Source organism: Ciconia boyciana, chromosome 9 (genome assembly GCF_034638445.1).
Source record: "Ciconia boyciana chromosome 9, ASM3463844v1, whole genome shotgun sequence".
Lineage (NCBI taxonomy): Eukaryota > Metazoa > Chordata > Aves > Ciconiiformes > Ciconiidae > Ciconia > Ciconia boyciana.
Genome location: NC_132942.1, coordinates 3,763,347 through 3,781,791, shown reverse-complemented (window position 1 = coordinate 3,781,791; position 18,445 = coordinate 3,763,347). Strand labels below are relative to the sequence as shown.

The window sequence follows — 18,445 nt, the reverse complement described above, 5'->3', positions numbered from 1 at the left end:
GCAGGCCGGGCTGCGGGTGGGCCCACGGGGGAAGGCGGTGCCGGGAGGGCCCCGCGGCTGTGGGCCGGGTGGAGCGGCTGCGCTGAACCGAACCGAACCGCACCGCACCGCACCGCACTGAACGGCACCGCACCTCAGTCCCGGTGCGTGCGACGCGGCCGGCCGGGCCCGGAAGGAGACGCGCGGGGGCGGAGCGGGGCGCAGCCGCGGGGTTGCGTATCGGTGCCGGCGGAGCGCCCGCACCTCAGGCTCGGCGGCGGCGGGTGAGCGCGGGGCGCGGGGGGGCGGGCGGGCAGGCAGCGCCTGCTGGGGGCCGCGGCCTCGCCCTCGGTGGCCGGCGGAGGGGCCGGGCGAGCCCCGCAGGCCGCCCTCGTATCCTGCCGGCAGCGGCCTCCGGCCCGCGGCGCCGCGGCTGGGCCTGGCCGGCGGTCCCTGCGCGCCCGGGGAGGCTGCGGCCTGCGTGGGTCCGTGGGCAGCGCGCTGCCAGGTGGGGCTGGGGGAGCGGGCGCGGCTCTGCCCCGCGGCGGGCGCTCCCTTCCGTTCCCTCTCTCCTCATTCGCCCCGGGAGAGCCCTCGGGGCTCGTCGGGCCTCCGGGGCTGGGGGCGCCGGCCCGTGTGCCCCCGCCCGGTGCGTGGACCTTCCGTGGGTGCTCGGCAGTGCCTTCGTAGCCCTGGCTCCACCTCACCTGGGGTCTGTGGTGTTGAGGAGCGCGCTGTAAGCATCGCCCCACAACCTACAGCTGCTCTGCAGCCCTGTGCAGCTGTCTGGCGCGTTGTGCCGAGCTGTCGAGATTTATTCCAAGTATTATTTCTTCAGAAATTATAACTTCTAAGTTTTGGGTTTTTTTATAAGCGACTTGCTGCCCTACCTTGAGGATGTGCTCTATCAACTGTTTTTTGTGAGCCGGGCTACAGCCAAACCGCTGCATTAGGTGCCCTGAGGAGCTAGCGTGTGTGTTGCGGAGCCGTCTTCCCAGAGAAAGTGTTTGCCGTTTCAGATGTGCTTAAGATCTCTGCTAAATTCAAGTAGGCTGTCTCAGACTAAAAAATGCGATATAACTAAATTTAAGTCATCTGCCATGCAATATGTAAGCTTTCTGGTTTTCAACCCAATTAGTAAAGGAGCAGTATGATGATTAATGATTAAGGAGTATGACTCCTTCTGAAACCTCAGAGATGACTGGTATCAAAAACCTGATTAAAACACCCAAAGAAACTCTGTGCCGTTACCTCATTTTCAAACTCTGTCCCTCTCCTCAACTTTTAAAATACTACATCAAAGTGCAGTTTCCTGTCATAGAAAAACTGCACTGTAGAAGGCAGATACCAATTTATTCACTGAGTTTCTTAGGGATTTTGATTTTTATTGTACGATGTTAAAAGGATTATATGTGAAATCATAGCTTTACGTGATCATGTTTAGATCCTACTTGAAAAAATGCAAATACACCCTTACCACCAGACTTTAAGCTCTCGTTGCAAGTTGTGGTTTCAGCCGTAGCGGTGGCTGGGGTGCAGGGTTGGTGCAGTTAGGTTAGAGGGAGGTTTCTTTCCTAGCTCTTGCTGATAGTACCCACCCAGGCACTGCACAGTGTGCTTCCAGTTACTGCAAGAGCTGTTCGGCTTGGGTGTCGCTGGTTTCTGTTTCCTAATTATTCCATAAAGGGATTTAAAACTGCCTTTAAAAGCCTGATATCCTCTCTTATGTAAAGTTTCACAGACTTTGGAAGTAAGTGCTATTCTAACTGGTTCAGCAGTGAAATGATGAATTTTTAGCTAGAAAAATGCAGGTTGAGAGTAGGGGAAAAAATTTCCTGTTTTTCAGAATATAAAAGAAATGTGAGTGAGTTTGCTTGCTAGTCCTTGCTATCAGCAACGTTCCCTTCAGGAGGCTGGCCGAAGATGTTGCCAAAGCCACTGGGTGGGAATTCCATCATCCCCACAGGCAGAAGTGGTCTCCAGTAAGCAAACCCATCTCCTTGGTTTATACAGTGGCTTAGAGGGCTCCACAGGAGTTACCACCAAATGATATTTTGCTGGTGAAACAACATTAGCCGGGGATGTTGGAGACATTTTGAAGTGATAGCCATCTATTGTTGATGTGATGCTAGAAAATTAACTTTCATATTTTTGTTAAGGACGCACGAGTAAGTTGGTGATGTCTGTAAAAATAGTTGGTATCAAAAGATTGTCTTGTGTCCGGTCCAATTTTTCATTAAAAGCTTATGTCTGCTTGCAACTGGTTATTTTCAAGGGAACCCTTGAAGTAACCTTAAAATAGTATTTTTGTCTTCATCATGGCTTGTGAACAGTGATTGCCAGAGTTTTCATTGTTCTGCTTTTATGGTGTTTTTAACGTGAGCCTGAGAGCTTGAGTCCGTGTATATTGAACAGCCACGGCTCTCCCCTTAGTTCGGTGTAGCTCTGCGACTTGGATGTCTCTGCAGCATATAACGGCTCTTGATACCAATGCGGAGCCGCTACGGCTTTTTAATGCTTTGATTTGGCACTGCTGTGGATTATGTAGTTACTTTTCCTGTGTGGTAAGAGTAGATGTAATATCTCTATTCAAATATTACCAGTGTGCCTTTACAATTAGCTATCAATTTTTTTCCCATTTGAAAAGTATTTTTCTTCAAGCGCTGCCAGCTGATACGGCGACTGTTCTGGGTGTGTTTGGATAGCTCTGTTTCTAACACCACTTTTCTTGTCGTGATGGAAATTTAACCTATATTAATGCCACTTCAGCTGTGTTTGCAGAGTAATCTTTTTCTCACTGTAATCATTTGAACCTTGCCCTTAAAGTCTTTTCTGTAATGCATAAGGATTTTGTTTTGTTTTATCCACAAGTTTAATAGATGGAAAAGATTAATATAGCTGAACACTGTGAAGTTATTCTCACCTCAGTAATCTGAGCACTTCTTTTACATCACACTGTTTGCCCTGATTTGCAGGTTATTTGAGTCGATCATTTTTCTAAGCCCCACAGAGGCTTTTCTTGATTGGTATTTTGCTTAAGCAATAAATAAATCTGCTGACGTATATGTTCTGCCGTGTTTGCTTATTCTTGACCTTTGCTTTTTAGCCACGCAAGGGACAGTTTCAGTCGTGACGTTGTGTAACTGGGTGTTTATGCATTGACAAGTGTATTTGATTTGTATTCTTAAAATTTGTGCCTGTTGGAGTCCATCAGTTGTTCAGAGTAACATAGGACGTGAGTAAGGGTTTCGGGGTTAGTCACGGAGAAACCAAAGACTCCTCGCGCTTTGTCATCTTCAACCCGAGAGGCAGATATGGGCTGAAAAGATTTTGTTTCAGTGCAAGCAAACGTAATTGGAATATTCTTTCCTCCCCTTTCCATATTATCTTTCCATGATATACCTGTTGTTGCGTAGTGGAGAAATTCTGTTGGTTGCTGTGAGTGTAACTGCTACGACAGATGCCTGGATTTTGGTCTGGTTCTGACCTGTGTTTCGACTACTGTGTCCTGTGCTCCAGGGTCAGAGCTGCCCTAAAGTCATCTTGTGATCCCCCCAAGGTACCGCTGCAGCATCAAAATGAGTGTGGCAAGACAGCCTGCAGCAGCGTGGAAACTTAGCAGCGCGGTCCAGTTTCTCGAGGGTAGTTGGACTCCAGTGTCCCCTGACGTTAGCAGGGGTTATGCGCTCCAGTAGGAATTAGCTGGCTAAATGCTTCTAAGGATGTTGCCCTTCAGTCTTTCAAGAGGTTTTCACGCTAGATACTAATTCACTGTGTCAAACTGGTGCTTTCAGCGTGATTATCCTCACTTTAGATAATGAGGAAATTAAGATGAAAGCTAAGAAATTAATTGCTCGTGGCTGCGCAGTGAACCTAGTGATGGCTTTATTCTTTCCTCCTCTGTGCTACCTGTTCTCCTGGGCACTCAAGGTGTGCCAAAGCTCCCCCGACACCTCCGCCGTGTCCGCTTCTTCGGAAGCAGCCCTGCCTTTGGTGGCAGAGGGTTTTTTCCTGGGGCAGGAACAACTGAATTTGTCAGTCTGTGCAATCCATCCTGGCCACTTGCTTCTTTCCCAGGGACGAGCACAGCAGCGTTACATTTTTTAACCATACCACGAGGGGGTATTTGTAGAGTAGCAGAGCTTCATCCTGGTAGCAAGGGGTGTCCTGCCTGGGATGGTCGGCTGAAGTTGGCTGATGGTTGTATGGCACAACTAGAGCGTTGGTTATAGTCATCCTGGCTGCTCTCAGCTTGACCTGTACTTGATCTAAGCTGAAGGAATTTGGTGGGAAACATGGTGTTCTAGAGTCATTTTTTAAACACAAGTTTTGCATTTAAGGCTTAAATTGTGGCAGCTTGTACAGGACAGTCCAGGAGATCATGGTCTTTGAATGGCAATTCCAGTGCTTTGTGCTAAGCAGTTGTTTCCCATTACAAGCCAAACAGACAGGTTCTGTGCAGACAATAGGGATTTATTTGGTATGAAACTTCTCTGGATTCAACTTCGCAAAACTTCTTCACCTCTTACCGCCTCTGCTTCAAACTCCAGCAGCACCCAAGAGCGGAGCACTGGCTCTGCACTGACATCCCTCTATTGCCCTCTTAAGTGCCACATTTTCCCATTTGAAAAGTTTATGTGAAGATCCCATTTGAAATCTTCAGTGGAACATCACACACCTCCACCAAACCGTACTTAAGATAAAATTATTTTTACATCGTGCGAAGGCTTCTGTCCACGTAGCATTTTTCCAAAGGGAGGAAAAGGTCTTTGCTGTTGAATCACAATCTGGATTCTGTTTTCCACTTCTACGCTCATTTTTTTAATGTGTTGTGGGGTCACTTAATTGGTCCATGATACAGTTTACCAAAACTAAATTGTTTTTTATTTTTTCACCCAGGACTTTGAGTTACTTTTGTTACCTATAAATATCTTACAGTGTTTAATGTGCTGTTCTGACAGATCTTAAATGCATTATGTTTTCTGTTTATTTCAGACTATAAGATTCAGATATGTCCTTCATATTTGATTGGATTTACAGTGGTTTCAGTAGCGTATTACAGTTTTTAGGTAAGTTTTTATTGTTTGGGGTTTTTCCTTTCTGCTATTCTTGTATAAAATGTCTGTTCACCTGTTATCTTCAAACATAGCCGCTGGTTAAATAATAATATTTGTCTTGGTGTATATTCAGTAACACTCAAACAAAAGTTTCACTTTATCAGTATTGAGTATTTCCAGAGCGTGCTCTCCGCAACTCTTAGGTTAATCCTTTAACCTCTTGAAAAAATTACATTTTCTTTCGTGATCATAATAGGTTTGATTTTTCTAATTGTACCACATTTAAGCTGGTGTAATTCAGTTGACTTTTATGGAGTTTCTCCTGATTTTTCTTCTGCTGTAAAGAACTGAACTCAGTTATTTTAGTTCAGTTATTTTGCACATGAAGATATCACTTGAGAATCCAAATATGAGGGACCATCTACAAAAAATTAGTGCTGGATATTGAAGCTCTTGCTCATGTTCAGCAGCGTGTTATTCTGTGACGGGTGTTGCTGAAATCGGTGTGAAACTTCACTGGCACCTGCTGAAGAGCCTCAGGAAAGTATTCCCTGGCCAAAAGAGTCTGCAATCCATATCAATCCAAGGTGAAATATTAGCTTGTGCAAAACAAGAGGAAAAAAAAAAGGGGGGGAAAAAACCAAAAAAACCCAAAAAAACAGGAGGAACAGGAATGTTAGGATACTAAAAAAAGGAAGAGAAGTTGCAGATCACGTAGGTAAAAGGCACAGTTTACAAGTTCGAAGGATTTTATTGAAGTGGATAAAAAGCATTTGAGATTAAGGAATCACAGCAAGCTGTGCCACCTGCCTTTTATCAGTTGAAAGTTTAAACTTTTTCGCTGAATGTTAGACCCTTGGCCTACTACTGAAATATTAGCCAGTGAAATTTTAACTAAGTTGACTAATCTTTCTTATCTCCTCTTACTTAGCTGAGCAGTGATTACTGCATGCTAGCCCGCTTTCCCATTCCTGTGCATGCAAAGTCTAATTCTGGTGAAAGATACCAGAGCTTGAAGTGAGAAGGAGAATTACTTTGAGTATGTCCTCCTTATTCTAGAAGAAACACTTTTTCTTTTCATTCCCATTTACGTTTACAGTTGAAGAAGGCTGATTATAACATTTGGGAAGCTCCCTGCAGTTCCCTGTGCTGTCCTGTCAGCAGGCTGATAAGATCACTTTATGAAGTACATCTTTGCACACATATACTTTTAGAATGCACAAAGAATCTTTTATATATATATATATACACACACACACATAAACTCTGGTGTTGGTGTAGCTAATAGCTGAAGTTTTGCTGCTTGTTTGTTTTGCGTTTCTATGAAAGATACTTGGGAAGCATGAAATGTTTCAGAGAAAGCAGTGGCACCTGATTTGGGAGCAAAGACTCCTCGCTGTCCAGGCTGAGAGTGGCAAAAATATTATTGTTTCGCTATGGTTTAGTAGCATTTTGCTTAACTCATAAGGTAAGTGTGAACTGGAGTTTCTCCTGTGACAAGTTAATACATGAAAATGTTTGTCCACTCCTTCTTTCTCTGTAAATATCCACTCTGTAGTTTAATAGTTAATATATTTTTGGGCATGTGAGAAGGTAAGTTTGGGAAGTAAGAGTTGTTGTATTTGAAAGAACTGTGAAGACACTCCACAGTACCTGTCGTAATAAAGTTCAGTAATGAAACAAGCTGAGGTATGTGAAAGAATATTCATTCCTGCAAGTTACAAAACATGTCATGCTGAAATGCGATCCCAGAGATTAGCTTAAAGGCAGGGGGAGAGGTGAGCAAACACCAGCAGTGTAAAGGTCGGCCATGCAGATGCACGTATGCTCCTGTAATGCTGCGGCATCAACGGGGCTGTGCGAGTAGCCACCTGTGCAACAGCATCATTTAAAATCCCACCAAATAAAACACATATGAGGGTAACACGTTAGGGAAGAAGAAAAAACAAGGGCTCTGGAAACTGCTGTTACTGGCCCACTCTGCCGCCTGCTAGCCTCCTCATGTAGAGAGACCCAGGGCAGCTGTCAATGGGCTCTTTGGATGGCTACCGGCAGCTCGCCTGTGGCCCCGAGGCATAGCACAGGGTGTTGGATTCATAGTTTGCAGATCAGGAGGGTTGGTTGTGCTTGCAGGAGAGGGTGCATTTAAGTGTAGGGACTGCAGCGATGGGACGGTTGAGCTCTAACAGCAAAATCCATTTGTGTACTTCACAAAATGTTTCTGTATCATCGCAGTTGTGGTAGAATAAACTGTTCTTCAGCATATTGCAACGTACCACAGTACTATGACATTATGTAGTAAAAGATCCTAGTGACTTAACTCCCACATTACAATATTTGGCTGTATTTTGCAGTTCTTTTGCAGAACGAAGAGAGAATTCTGTTAGGAATGTAGCCCAGTTTTGCTTTGAAAGAAATGTAATTTCAGCACATACATATATTTTTCTTTTTCCCCACCCTCTGTTGTAAGTGTTCTGCCCTCTTCAGCACTTGTGAAGGCTGTGGGGTCAGTAGTGGTTCCTAAGGAGATGTGCAGTGCGTAGTATCCAGCCACAGCTCTGTGAAGAGGGAGGGAGTAAGGGAAGATTTTTGTCCTTAAAGTCAAAGCTAAGAGGCTCTTCCTTCAGGAGTTTTTTAGTACAGAGTGTGATGATTTTTTAAAATGAAATTTGTCTTAAAAATGTTTTACTTTGAATGTCAATCAGTTTGAAGCAGTGAAAAATAATCCTGGCAATAGGATGTAGTGTTGGCAAGTTTAAGAGAATCGCTCCTTGATAACCTCAAACTTAAGAAAATAGAGTGTTCATGTTCTACACGTCCTTCCTCTCCTTCACAGCAACTGTTGCATTTACTGGGGTTACAAGTAAAGGGAAGAAAGGGGAAAAGGCATTTTTATAAAGCTGACAATTGGTGAAAATAAAGTTTCTTATTCCTGTTATGAAAGTGTTAGCACATGACAGCAAGTGTGTCAGAATTGCCCTGACAATGCCATTCATGATATATCCATACAGTTTAGCTGGGGGTATGGGTGAATGTTACTTTTTGTCAAAATAACTTATGAACCAACACAAAAGAATTCATACATATACTAATTATGACTATTGACATTGAAATTAATTTCTCTGTAATATACCCATTGAGGTCTGAACTTTCTTTTTGTCTCAGACAAGTTTTTTGTCGTAATTGGAGGTAGCTGAACAAAACACCCTCTGTTCAGGTTCCGGATGGTCTTTATTTTAGAGCCCGCTGTCAGAGCTGTACCCGCATGTCCCCTCTCCATCACCTGTGAGCAAACTGTCCTTTTGCTGGGGCAGAGCAAGCTATGCTGGCAAAATTTAGTCCTGTTTTGTTGTGGTTTTCCTAAGAGAATGTAAATGCAGTGACACGTTTACATCAACTGTGTGCCTCTCCCCCACTAAGCATCCCGTAAGCTGCACGTGCTACACATAGTGCAGCAGACACATGGGCAAGTGTGAACGTAGTTTGTACGAGTAGAACACGGATAAAGGGCATTGATAAAGTGCGCGGCAGGGCTTGGCCGGTCTGTATTTTGTACCATGACTGTAACACTTTGCTCCTGGGAGCAAAATAATCTCTGGTGCTAGAAATTAACTCCTACCAATTTAACTGATTAATCAGTAGGTCCTTCTTTGTTCTAGGACTGTACAAGAAATCGGGCAAACTAGTGTTTCTTGGACTGGACAATGCTGGAAAAACTACGCTGCTGCACATGCTCAAAGATGACAGACTGGGACAACACGTTCCCACGTTACACCCCAGTAAGTTAATATTGCTGGTTCCATAGCTGGAAAGTATTTAAAGTGTTGCAGGAAAAGCAGGATCTGATTATACATCGTAAGACCAACAGTGTAACTAGGGAGAAACAAAGGAGTTTCTGGCATTGCAATCTGTAGGTAGTTCAAGTAACTTTCAGAAAAATGTATATAGGGTAGTTCAATGTGCTATATTTAAAATTGGGAGGGTTAGTAACAAGCAGAATGATGGAGCTGAGAGTCTAGATTACAGAAGCTGTGGGAAATTGGGGCTTGCCATATTTGGGAGCAGCTTCTCTGTGCAGCTGGAAAATTAGCATGTCTGTACACCGTTTTGATTTTTTTTTTTGGCTCAGAGGTTGCTGCGTAATTGTTATCCTAGTAGCCTTGCAGGAGAAAAAGTTCAACACAGGTTATAAACGTGGATTGGTGAAGTCCAGTAAGGAGGTGAGAAACTGGGAAAGGATGTGAAGACGAGAAACCTTGAACAGTATTGTACATGAAATGCCACCGTTGTGGCAAACCAGATGCCAGAACCAACTGTTGTTTGTGTAATGTGTGGGGATAAATAATGTACAAATATTCTCTGCTATTCCTAGCATTGCAGATATTTCACACGTGTTTTAACAACAAAATGCTATTAACCATTAAACAAATGTGTCATTGATTTGTTTCTTGAATAACAAAATACTGAAAAGACCTGAGACAGAAAGTAAAATCTACAGGCTAGAAGGTTAAACTGTTCTAATGCACTGCATAATCTTCACAGAGAACATAATTCTGTGTATTTCTAGCTTCAGAAGAGCTGACAATTGCTGGCATGACTTTCACTACCTTCGATCTGGGTGGACATGCTCAAGGTAAGAGAATATGTTGACTCACTTCACTGAATTGAGTTAGAGTTGTCTACAGTCCATTAGTTTCAGATCAGAAATATGACCATGCTGCAGAGATCGACTTCCCACACCCTTTCTGACAGTATAAAAAACATTCACTGCTGTGTTGTCTGTCTCCACCATTTATCACAAATCCCAAATACAATTTGGCAAGAGCTGCAGTAGAGCATAAATTTTTGATGGATATCTGTATTTTGAAGAGGATTCTGTACTTTGAATTGCTTACATTTACCTTTAAGCTTTATGCTTTAGACTTACCTTTGTTGACGTAATTCTTGGGGAAACACAAAGTTTCAGTACATCAGTGTGCATGCGGGATAGAGGGAGTGGTGATAACGGTAAAGGGAATGATACTTTTGCTCCGTTATTTCAAGGTTTGTAAACCATGAAGTTGCATCCTGAAGACTGGTAACATAAGCTAAGACTTCAGAAAAACCTTGTTGCTTCTTAATTACGGATGTGCATCGCTCTGAATTTTGGGATAATTTCCTTTTGTTTTTAATTCACATCTTCCCTGTAGCTCGCAGAGTGTGGAAAAACTATCTGCCTGCGATTAATGGCATTGTGTTCTTGGTGGACTGTGCAGATCATGAAAGATTGCTTGAATCAAAAGAAGAACTTGATGTAAGTTTAAATAAGTCTTTGAAAGTTTTAACTTTACCTGCTAAGAAGTAGGCTCAAATTCCCAGTATCCAACAGAGCTCTGCTGCCACCTGGACATGAGTAGTAGCAATGTGACCTTCTATATTCTAAATTAATCTCTCCTCCTTTCTCTTTTCCTTTGTAGTCACTAATGACAGATGAAACTATTGCTAATGTGCCTATCCTAATTCTTGGTAACAAGATTGACAGACCTGAAGCTATTAGTGAAGAGAGGTTACGAGAGATGTTTGGTCTGTATGGCCAGACAACAGGAAAGGTAATGCTCCTTTTTTTTTTGTGGCTTTGGGTTTTTTTTTGTTAGGGAGTTTGCCTTATTTGTGTGTTGACTCCAGTTCACTCCAGCTACACAAAATAAGAGGGTTTTAATTTATAAAGTACTTAGTACATAATAACTGTACATGGAATGAGTGAATTGTGGAATCTTTTTTGTGTGTGTTAGATGCATCTCTACTACAACTTTTTTACATCATATTTAATGCCACATTTTTTCAGAGAAAACTTAATTGTACTTAGCATAATTTTTAGTACTTCAGCTTTCCTATGCAGTACTTCAAAAGCATGAGCAAGTTTTCAGAGGCTGTAGTTCTAGTGACAACTATAAGAGAAAACTGGATAAAGTCTTACAGTAAGTGACTTTTCTCATTTAAAGTGCAGACTTAGTACAATTTCTTACTTAATATGTTTACCTAAAGCTTAGAAATAGATTTACACTATTGTAGAAGTCTGTAGGTTGTGAGGGGAAAAAATAAGTTCTTCCTGGCATCGGTAGCAACAAGGCAGACTTATTATGGATCTTTGTGATACTTCAACTCTTCTTAATTTAAAGTAAATACAGTGTACTACTTGTAGGAGACATTTGGATACAGGGCACTAGAAACAAGTTGCTCCGTTGTCCTTTGCCCTTGGAAAGACACCTCTCTGCAGCCGACAAAGCTGTCCCAGAGCGGCTTCCGTCCCAGCTCCCATTAGATGACCAGCAGTGTGGCCCTGCTGAGGAGGGCACCTGGTCTTGTAATTCCTCTCTTCCTGTAAGAGTATTTACTCTTAGAGTATTTTTAGAGTATTTAAGAGTAAAGAGTAAAGTCTTAAGTAAGACTCTAATACTTAGAGTATTTACTCTAAGAGTGTTTACTCTTAGATGCTTCCCTTAAAGTTCAGTGCCAGTCAGAGTTCAGGTTGAGTGGGAACAAGTCTTTACCTTCTTGTTTTCCATATGGAAGAGAATTGTACAGGTTAGTTTTAGAATAGGTATAATGGGCTATAAACAGTTACTACTAACTTTTTTTTTAATCTTGCCCTGGTTTTTACAACACTGCACGTAGTCTATGAAGTATGAGTACTGTTGTCAGTCTCCAGTTGAGCAACAGCTTTATCGCACTGTGCTGATCTTGGCAAGCAAGCAACTTGCACTCTTGCTGTGGTCAGTCCTACAATTGGTAGCAAATGTTCTTTTTAATCTGGTTGGAAAGGTATTAGAAACAGAGCAGAGAACTGTGGCTGAAAGCTGAGTAGAAGCTCTCAAATTCTCTGTGCACATGCTTGCTGTTGCTTTGTGGTTTCAGGTGCTTCACCCTCTCCCACTGTGGATGCACATGAAAACATGCTCAGTGTATTTCTCAGGTGACCCTAATCTTATAACAGGCACAAGTTTTAGATTATTTTCTAAAATTCCAGTATCCAACACAAGTTAAATAATGGCATTCTATAGAAACAAATGTCCATGTAAAGTAGCCATCTTTTTATAATGATACTGTAACTTGGAACACTTCTGTCTCTCTGCAGGGCAGTATACCATTGAAAGAATTGAACGCAAGGCCGCTAGAAGTGTTTATGTGCAGCGTGCTAAAGAGGCAAGGCTATGGAGAAGGCTTCCGTTGGATGGCACAGTACATTGATTAATGCCAAAATCGCACCAGTACATTCTGTCCCATGTCCAAATATTAAGTCTGCTCCTTATTTGATCACTCAGTGTACGTAACTTGAATTCATTTGACTGTTTAGTTATAACAATATACATTTTTAGCTAATTATATCACGTATGCTAAATTGTAAGTGTGAGGATTGAAAAATTATTTCAAGCAAGTTTGTAAGTTTAAGTACCACAACCTGTGAGCTTTCTAATCCCATGCAACATTCTTTTGCAGCTTTTAATTTAACAAGTCTCCGGCATCATTTTTGGTCAGAGCAACTTTCCAGTACAGTATGTTTGAATGCACTTTTTAACAGCTAAAAACTATGAACATGTGAAAAATATTTAATGCTTATGTGAAATTTTTTTATGTACTTTTTTGAAACTGGTTTTATAACTTTAGAGTATATAACCATCTTTCAAGGAATAATAAATAATTAGCTGATGGATAATTGCATGATGCCTTACGGTTTTCAATAATATACTTTCTTATGCAACGTCATGCAATAAATTTAAATCCAGTTTTTGGCAACTTTAATGGAAAATGTTTCATTTTAATGTGTCTTAACTAGTGAGGCTGCCTGATGATCCGAATATGTGGGATATTTTCCTGAAACACAGAAGGCCACAAAGTAGTTTCATTGTGTGTTAGAGTAAGGTCGTTTTTTCTCAGGCTACCAAATTGCATTTATTTTAGGATTTTGGGTTAGTAAAAGAAAAATCTAATCCGATGCCCTTATAACCACCATCTTTAAAAAGTACGAATAATGTAAAGCAACTATGCCAACGTGAATCTTGAACTAATGTCAAAAGTAGTCTTACTCTACTGGTCTCTTGAATTAAACCCCTGAAGTGACACAAGAAATTTTTTTTTTCTGAAGAAATTAACAATACCATTGCACTAAATATTCTGTTCCTAACTTAATTAGATTTGGGGTCTGCCAGAAGATTTGCCTGTGAAATCATCGGGGGGAAAAAAAATGTTGCCATTGCTGCTTGTGAAAATTTATCAGCCCACACCCAATTGGCCTATTTTATTTTTGGTGTTTTGAACTGGGACAAGATGGATTGTCTTCTGTGGTTTTGCCCTGAAACCTAGCCAGTGTGGCAGCTACTGTCTGCCCAGGTGGCTTATTTCTGGGGTAAAATTTGGTTATCTGCAGTCCTTGTTTCCAGACTTCTAACTCTTTTTTTTCCCCCATCTTTGAGTGCATTACTTCCCCAAGGAGAAAGCAGGTTATTTTTGAAGAGGGGGTGTTGAAGCACATGTGTCTGTCAGTGTCTTGATGCTGGCTGACACTGCCATGGAGCTGTGGTTGGTGTTTCTGTGTGCTGGGCATGTTTTACTCTAATCTGTCGAATGCAGGTAGGGTTTCAGCCCTGGAGTCACCGTTTCACCGTGAGAGGTTTGAGTTTTGCTGTGTAGTTTGTTTCCCCCTCATAAGAGTACAAACTGCTGCAAGTGTTTTTACTGAATCCCTTTTACTCACTATTGTAGGTCTTCTCCAAAATACTTAAGGCCTTATGTTTCCCATATCCATGGCAGCAAATGTATTTCTGACTGGTTTGATTTCATAAATAACTTTCTCTCTTGACCTGCTGGGCTTGAATCTCAGATTTAAAGCCTATAGGCTCATAGCAAATAAATGAGACTTACTCCTTGCCCAGACCTGAACTTGTATGACTGAATATTGATGATCAGTTCCCCACAGTCCTAGATTGTGCATCTGAATAAGAATAATAATTCAGAACGTAACTAATGTAAACTGTAACTGAAGTTTATTACTGCACAATCATATGCGAAGTATTAAGCCTAGTTTGTGCATGGTGAAGTTCAGAGTGATGGTATCAGATAGCTTTTCCAAATGACCAGCATAAGAGAATTCTGCATTTAAACTAGTGCTCGGCTGTAGAGTAGTGTCTCTGTTGCATAAATCAAAACTGGAGGTAAGAAATGGCCTCTTGCCAGTGTGGGGACAATATGTGAGTCTTTACTACCTACAGCTGCTACGTAGGGGACCCGCCTCTCTTTTTTTTTTTCCTCTAGATTTTTCTGATGATGGTTATAATGCAGAGGACAACAGCTAAATCAGTAGATGGTGTAAATATTAAAAATACTACTTGCATTCACACTGTGGTGTTGATGTGGGAGACCTGGGACTGTGTTGCCTGTGCTTATGGAAATGAAGCTGGAGGTGTTCTGCTGCAGACCACTTCCACAGGCTGAGCCATTACGTGGGCACTGAGAGGTCCTCTTCACCTGCTCTTCCAGCCAACTATGAATAACATTAGCAGTTAAGGAAAGGGATGATAGTATTAAGAATTAAAAAAGAAGGGTGATACTGCTTTAGAAGTGAGTGTTAAGAGTAATTCTTAGTATTATGGAAATACCCAGATTTCATGTTTCCTCCTGTAGGATGGTAGTTTAAGCGTGGTTGTAATAAGGGCACGAAGAAATCTGGACCTTGTGTTTATCCACCTGGGTGTTGTAATGGTTCCTGTTGTGAGAATTGCTGATCAACGCTCAGTTACATACACGAATAATCTTGCTCTGTTTCATTTCATTCAGCAGAGGAAGTATCTTTCTTCTGTAGTTTACGTTCTGTTGTGCACATGAATGTGAATGGGTGTTGTGTGTCTTTGTGTGAAGACTTCATTAATAGACAGATATACTGATGAGAGGTTTTCTGGTGGTTTTCATCCCCACCCCCTCCACACCTCCCCAGTCATTTATTTCTGGAGGTTGCTCATTCCTATGATTGTGACCAGTCTTACTTAACTTAAAAAAAGCAACATTCACATTTGGGTCCGACTTCTATGATTCCCCCCCACTCTTGACTATGCAGATTTCAATTAAACATCACTTTAAAGAATGTGAAAAAGAAAACTCATTAATAAAGATGTTATTTATGAAGTGTCTCATTTTGTTTTTACATCGCAACAGTTCTTTAAGAGAAACGAATGCAGATTTCTAAGATACTAATAACTACTTGTGACAAAGTGGCCTGTATTTCACTGCACGGACCCCATACGCTAGCATCTATGGGTTGAATAAGATTTACTTTGCTTGGATTTAATTAAACTTGGGTTTTAGTACGTATTGTGTAACTGAGAGGCATTGCTGCATTTCAGTCTTGGTTTAATAAATTTTTCAGCAACAATTACTGGCATTGGGGATGGGAAGGATCTTTGAGCTTTCTCATTTATCCTCTTGCCAGATCAAGATTATTTCATTAATATTTCTGTATTCAGTGTTCAGGTACTGTCTATGATGTGCCAAAGATGACCTGTGGCATTCACTGGAATACAATGCCTGCATGCATGTGAGCTTTATTGTATTTTAATAATGGGAATTGAATGTGAAATAGAACATTTGGCATCCACTTATTTATAACTAAAGTCAGGTCAGAAAAATGATGGTGGTGATCTCCAATCCCAGTGAATTCACAGGTCTGCTTGAAGTCGAATTGTTCTTCTCTTGTTTGTACTGTCAGAGTATTTGGTTGTTACCAACCAAAGTCCAGTATTTCTATTGACTACAACATGCTCAGATTTAGCGTAGGTAATGTCATTGTTAGTTACGGACTTAGGAGTTACATTAAAACCAGCCTAATCCACTGGCTGTCAGCGGGATGTGTAACTTATTTGCACTTAGATAAACCACTCTTTGCACTAGTATCTCAGTGTGGAACTAAACATCTTCTGTTTTGAAATGTGAGTGCTCTAAATGTTTACAAGCATAATTTATATAATAAACTGCAGAAGAAAAGCTAAAGTTGAAAGTGTTCTTAAACATGTTCTTAATGTGGTGTGTGTTGTTATGTTATCCCATCCCATGCTTGAAATTTAAGTATTGGGAATAGAAAATAAAATTCTGACTGGGAATTTGAAGAAAAGGAGTTTTAAACAGGTAGTTCTTGTCAAATTATCAAAACCAGGAAAAAAGTGTGCTGATTTAGTACATGGTCTAGTAGTGAGTTTGGGTTTTTTCACCTGGGTATAATAATAATTCAGTCTCTTCTTTGCTAGGGTTTCTGTTCATGGGTGCATGGAAGCAAATCCTCTACTCGGAAAACTCTTTGAGCATGGAAAAAAATGATGTTTCCTTTGTTGCAATTTTAAAGTGAGATGGAAGGATCTGATCTTACAGGCGAATGATACTGTCTTAGAATCCAGCTGCCCTCTAGGATTCGCGGGGCTGTATTGAGTGGGCACTGCCACTGAGTTTAGGTGCTTATCAGAGTCGACCCAGCCCTGTTTGACACAGCCCACGGGCGAAGTGTATTAACATACTGTGACAGAGAACTCTTTTCCAATCCTAAGTATAAGTTCTCCTTAGTTTACATTTTTTCAAATAATTTCTTACTTGACTGCTTTTGAACTAGAATTGGAAATTTGTTTGGTGGTGAGCAGTTGCGGTAAAATAATGATGAATAAACCATATCCCTTGTTTTTCTTATGACCCCATTTCTTATGGCACGTGTCCCATCACAGTAAGAAATTTATAATAATATTTTAGAGCCTTTGATGCCTGTCATTCCAGGATCTCGAAGCTTTCTACCTGTTAATGCTGCCTCAACATCCTTGCGAGGCAGAGGGGTTTTGTTATCCTTGTCTAGCCTGTGAAGAAGGTGAGGTCCGGAGGGATTAGGTCGTACTTGGTCACTGCCCGAATAAGAAGAGCAACACAGCAACCACCAGCAAGGTCGAATGAAGCAATGCTTCCCTTAACCTGGGCACTGTTGGTCAGCGTCCTGGAGAAGACAGGAGCCTTCATCACGTGCAGGCTACTGAAGAAACTGCACAGACCGTGTGTAAATCAATGGCATTTTGGGGTCACCTCCTCGTATGCCTGTGTTCATAGCAGAAAAGCTGCTCTAAGCGTGTACCATTCCCTGTCAAGCGTGTTGCCCCCAACTATGACAATATTTAGTAGAGAAGTTAACAGCACAAAGACTTGCAGTGTGTAGAGTGGGTGCAAAGCTTGGAGCTACTTCTAATTTCTGATTCTTTCTTAAATGTGCCATGTAAATAAACAACCTTTGTAAAAGGAGAAAACTTTAAGGCACACTTTAGTATTTGGGTCCAAATGCCTGCTTTTGGCACAGGCAAATAAGAATTTATATTGTTCCGTTAGATTTTTCTCCCCGCAAAGGTGGTACTTTACTGTCAGAGTGGTTTGATTAACTTCCAGGGGCAGCACTAGCTGGAGCAAACCCTTGGCAGTAGCTTGGGGCAGAGATGAGCTGTTGGAGACCCGATCTTAGCAATTTAATGATACTTGAGTACCCAAACCCAGGAGTAGATAGAGCAGCTTTGTTGACAAGGGGTGTACCGTGACAAGCTGCGGGTCTGGAAAGGGACCGGACTGGCACTTGCAGTACTATGTGCAGATGGGGAAGCTGAGCTAAGGAGGGGAACCTGATCTTACCCTGTCGAGAGGATCTGAAGTTGTTCAGGTTTTGTAGCACACGGGGTTTCTGAGCAAAGGAAGCTGCTTTTCGGTGAGAAGGGGGCTCTTGAGAGGAAGGTGGGAATTTGTTTTAAGTTAGTGTTTGTTAAAATCTTTGTTAAAAGGTTTGTTGAAACCCAAAAGCTTTGCTAGGGACAGGAAATCAGGCAGCGAGCAGGCTGGAGAGGGAGGGCGTCAGCGTTGGGGACCATGGCGCAGGGTCTGCCCTAGGGATTACACGACCATCTGTAGGAAATACTTGATTAAGTTCCTGGCTGTGCAGTGGAGGAAGGGAAAAATTAATTGGGTTGAAAAATGTCCTCTTGCCAGCGAGGTAAGAGGGAGAACACTTATGAACAGAGCTCCTACCGCTGCTCTGCCACAGCTTGTTTGTGGGCTGACCCCGGGGCTGGTATTTGGAAACGCTGGTGCTTGTGAAAGCAAAGGGGAGAGAGACAAATTAGCTAGCAATAGGAGCTGTATTTCAATCAGTCTGTGCATGCTATGGTAATGCCAGTGTTTGTCAGGTTGTTTTGAAATCTGTCCAGTATCCTACAATTAAGCTGGGTTTTGCTAAGTCAGTGAAAACTGCTGGTCCTTGGTTGACTGTTCCCCAAGGACAAAGCTGAGGCCTCTTGTTTAATGCACTTGACTTCTGACCGGAGATAAGCACGAGCTGCAAAACTTAAAACCATATTTTAAGCTCTCTCATGCCT

At 41.9% G+C, this 18,445-nt stretch overlaps 1 protein-coding gene across 2 annotated transcripts; it reads left to right on the top strand.

Moving 5' to 3' along the window:
* The first annotated feature begins 83 nt into the window (after nt 1-83).
* Nucleotides 84-16,040, top strand: SAR1B (secretion associated Ras related GTPase 1B). 2 transcript variants are annotated; one of them, XM_072872484.1, is made up of 7 exons: nt 84-263; nt 4,975-5,048; nt 8,696-8,815; nt 9,604-9,669; nt 10,226-10,329; nt 10,493-10,624; nt 12,151-16,039. In XM_072872484.1, the coding sequence occupies exons 2-7, from the start codon at nt 4,991-4,993 to the stop codon at nt 12,265-12,267; spliced, it is 597 nt and encodes a 198-aa protein (XP_072728585.1). In that variant the 5' UTR covers nt 84-263; nt 4,975-4,990; the 3' UTR covers nt 12,268-16,039. The 2 variants fall into 2 exon arrangements, with proteins under 2 accessions (XP_072728585.1, XP_072728586.1); XM_072872485.1 differs by having other exon boundaries at nt 124-143; nt 12,151-16,040.
* Nucleotides 16,041-18,445: the final 2,405 nt, after the last annotated feature.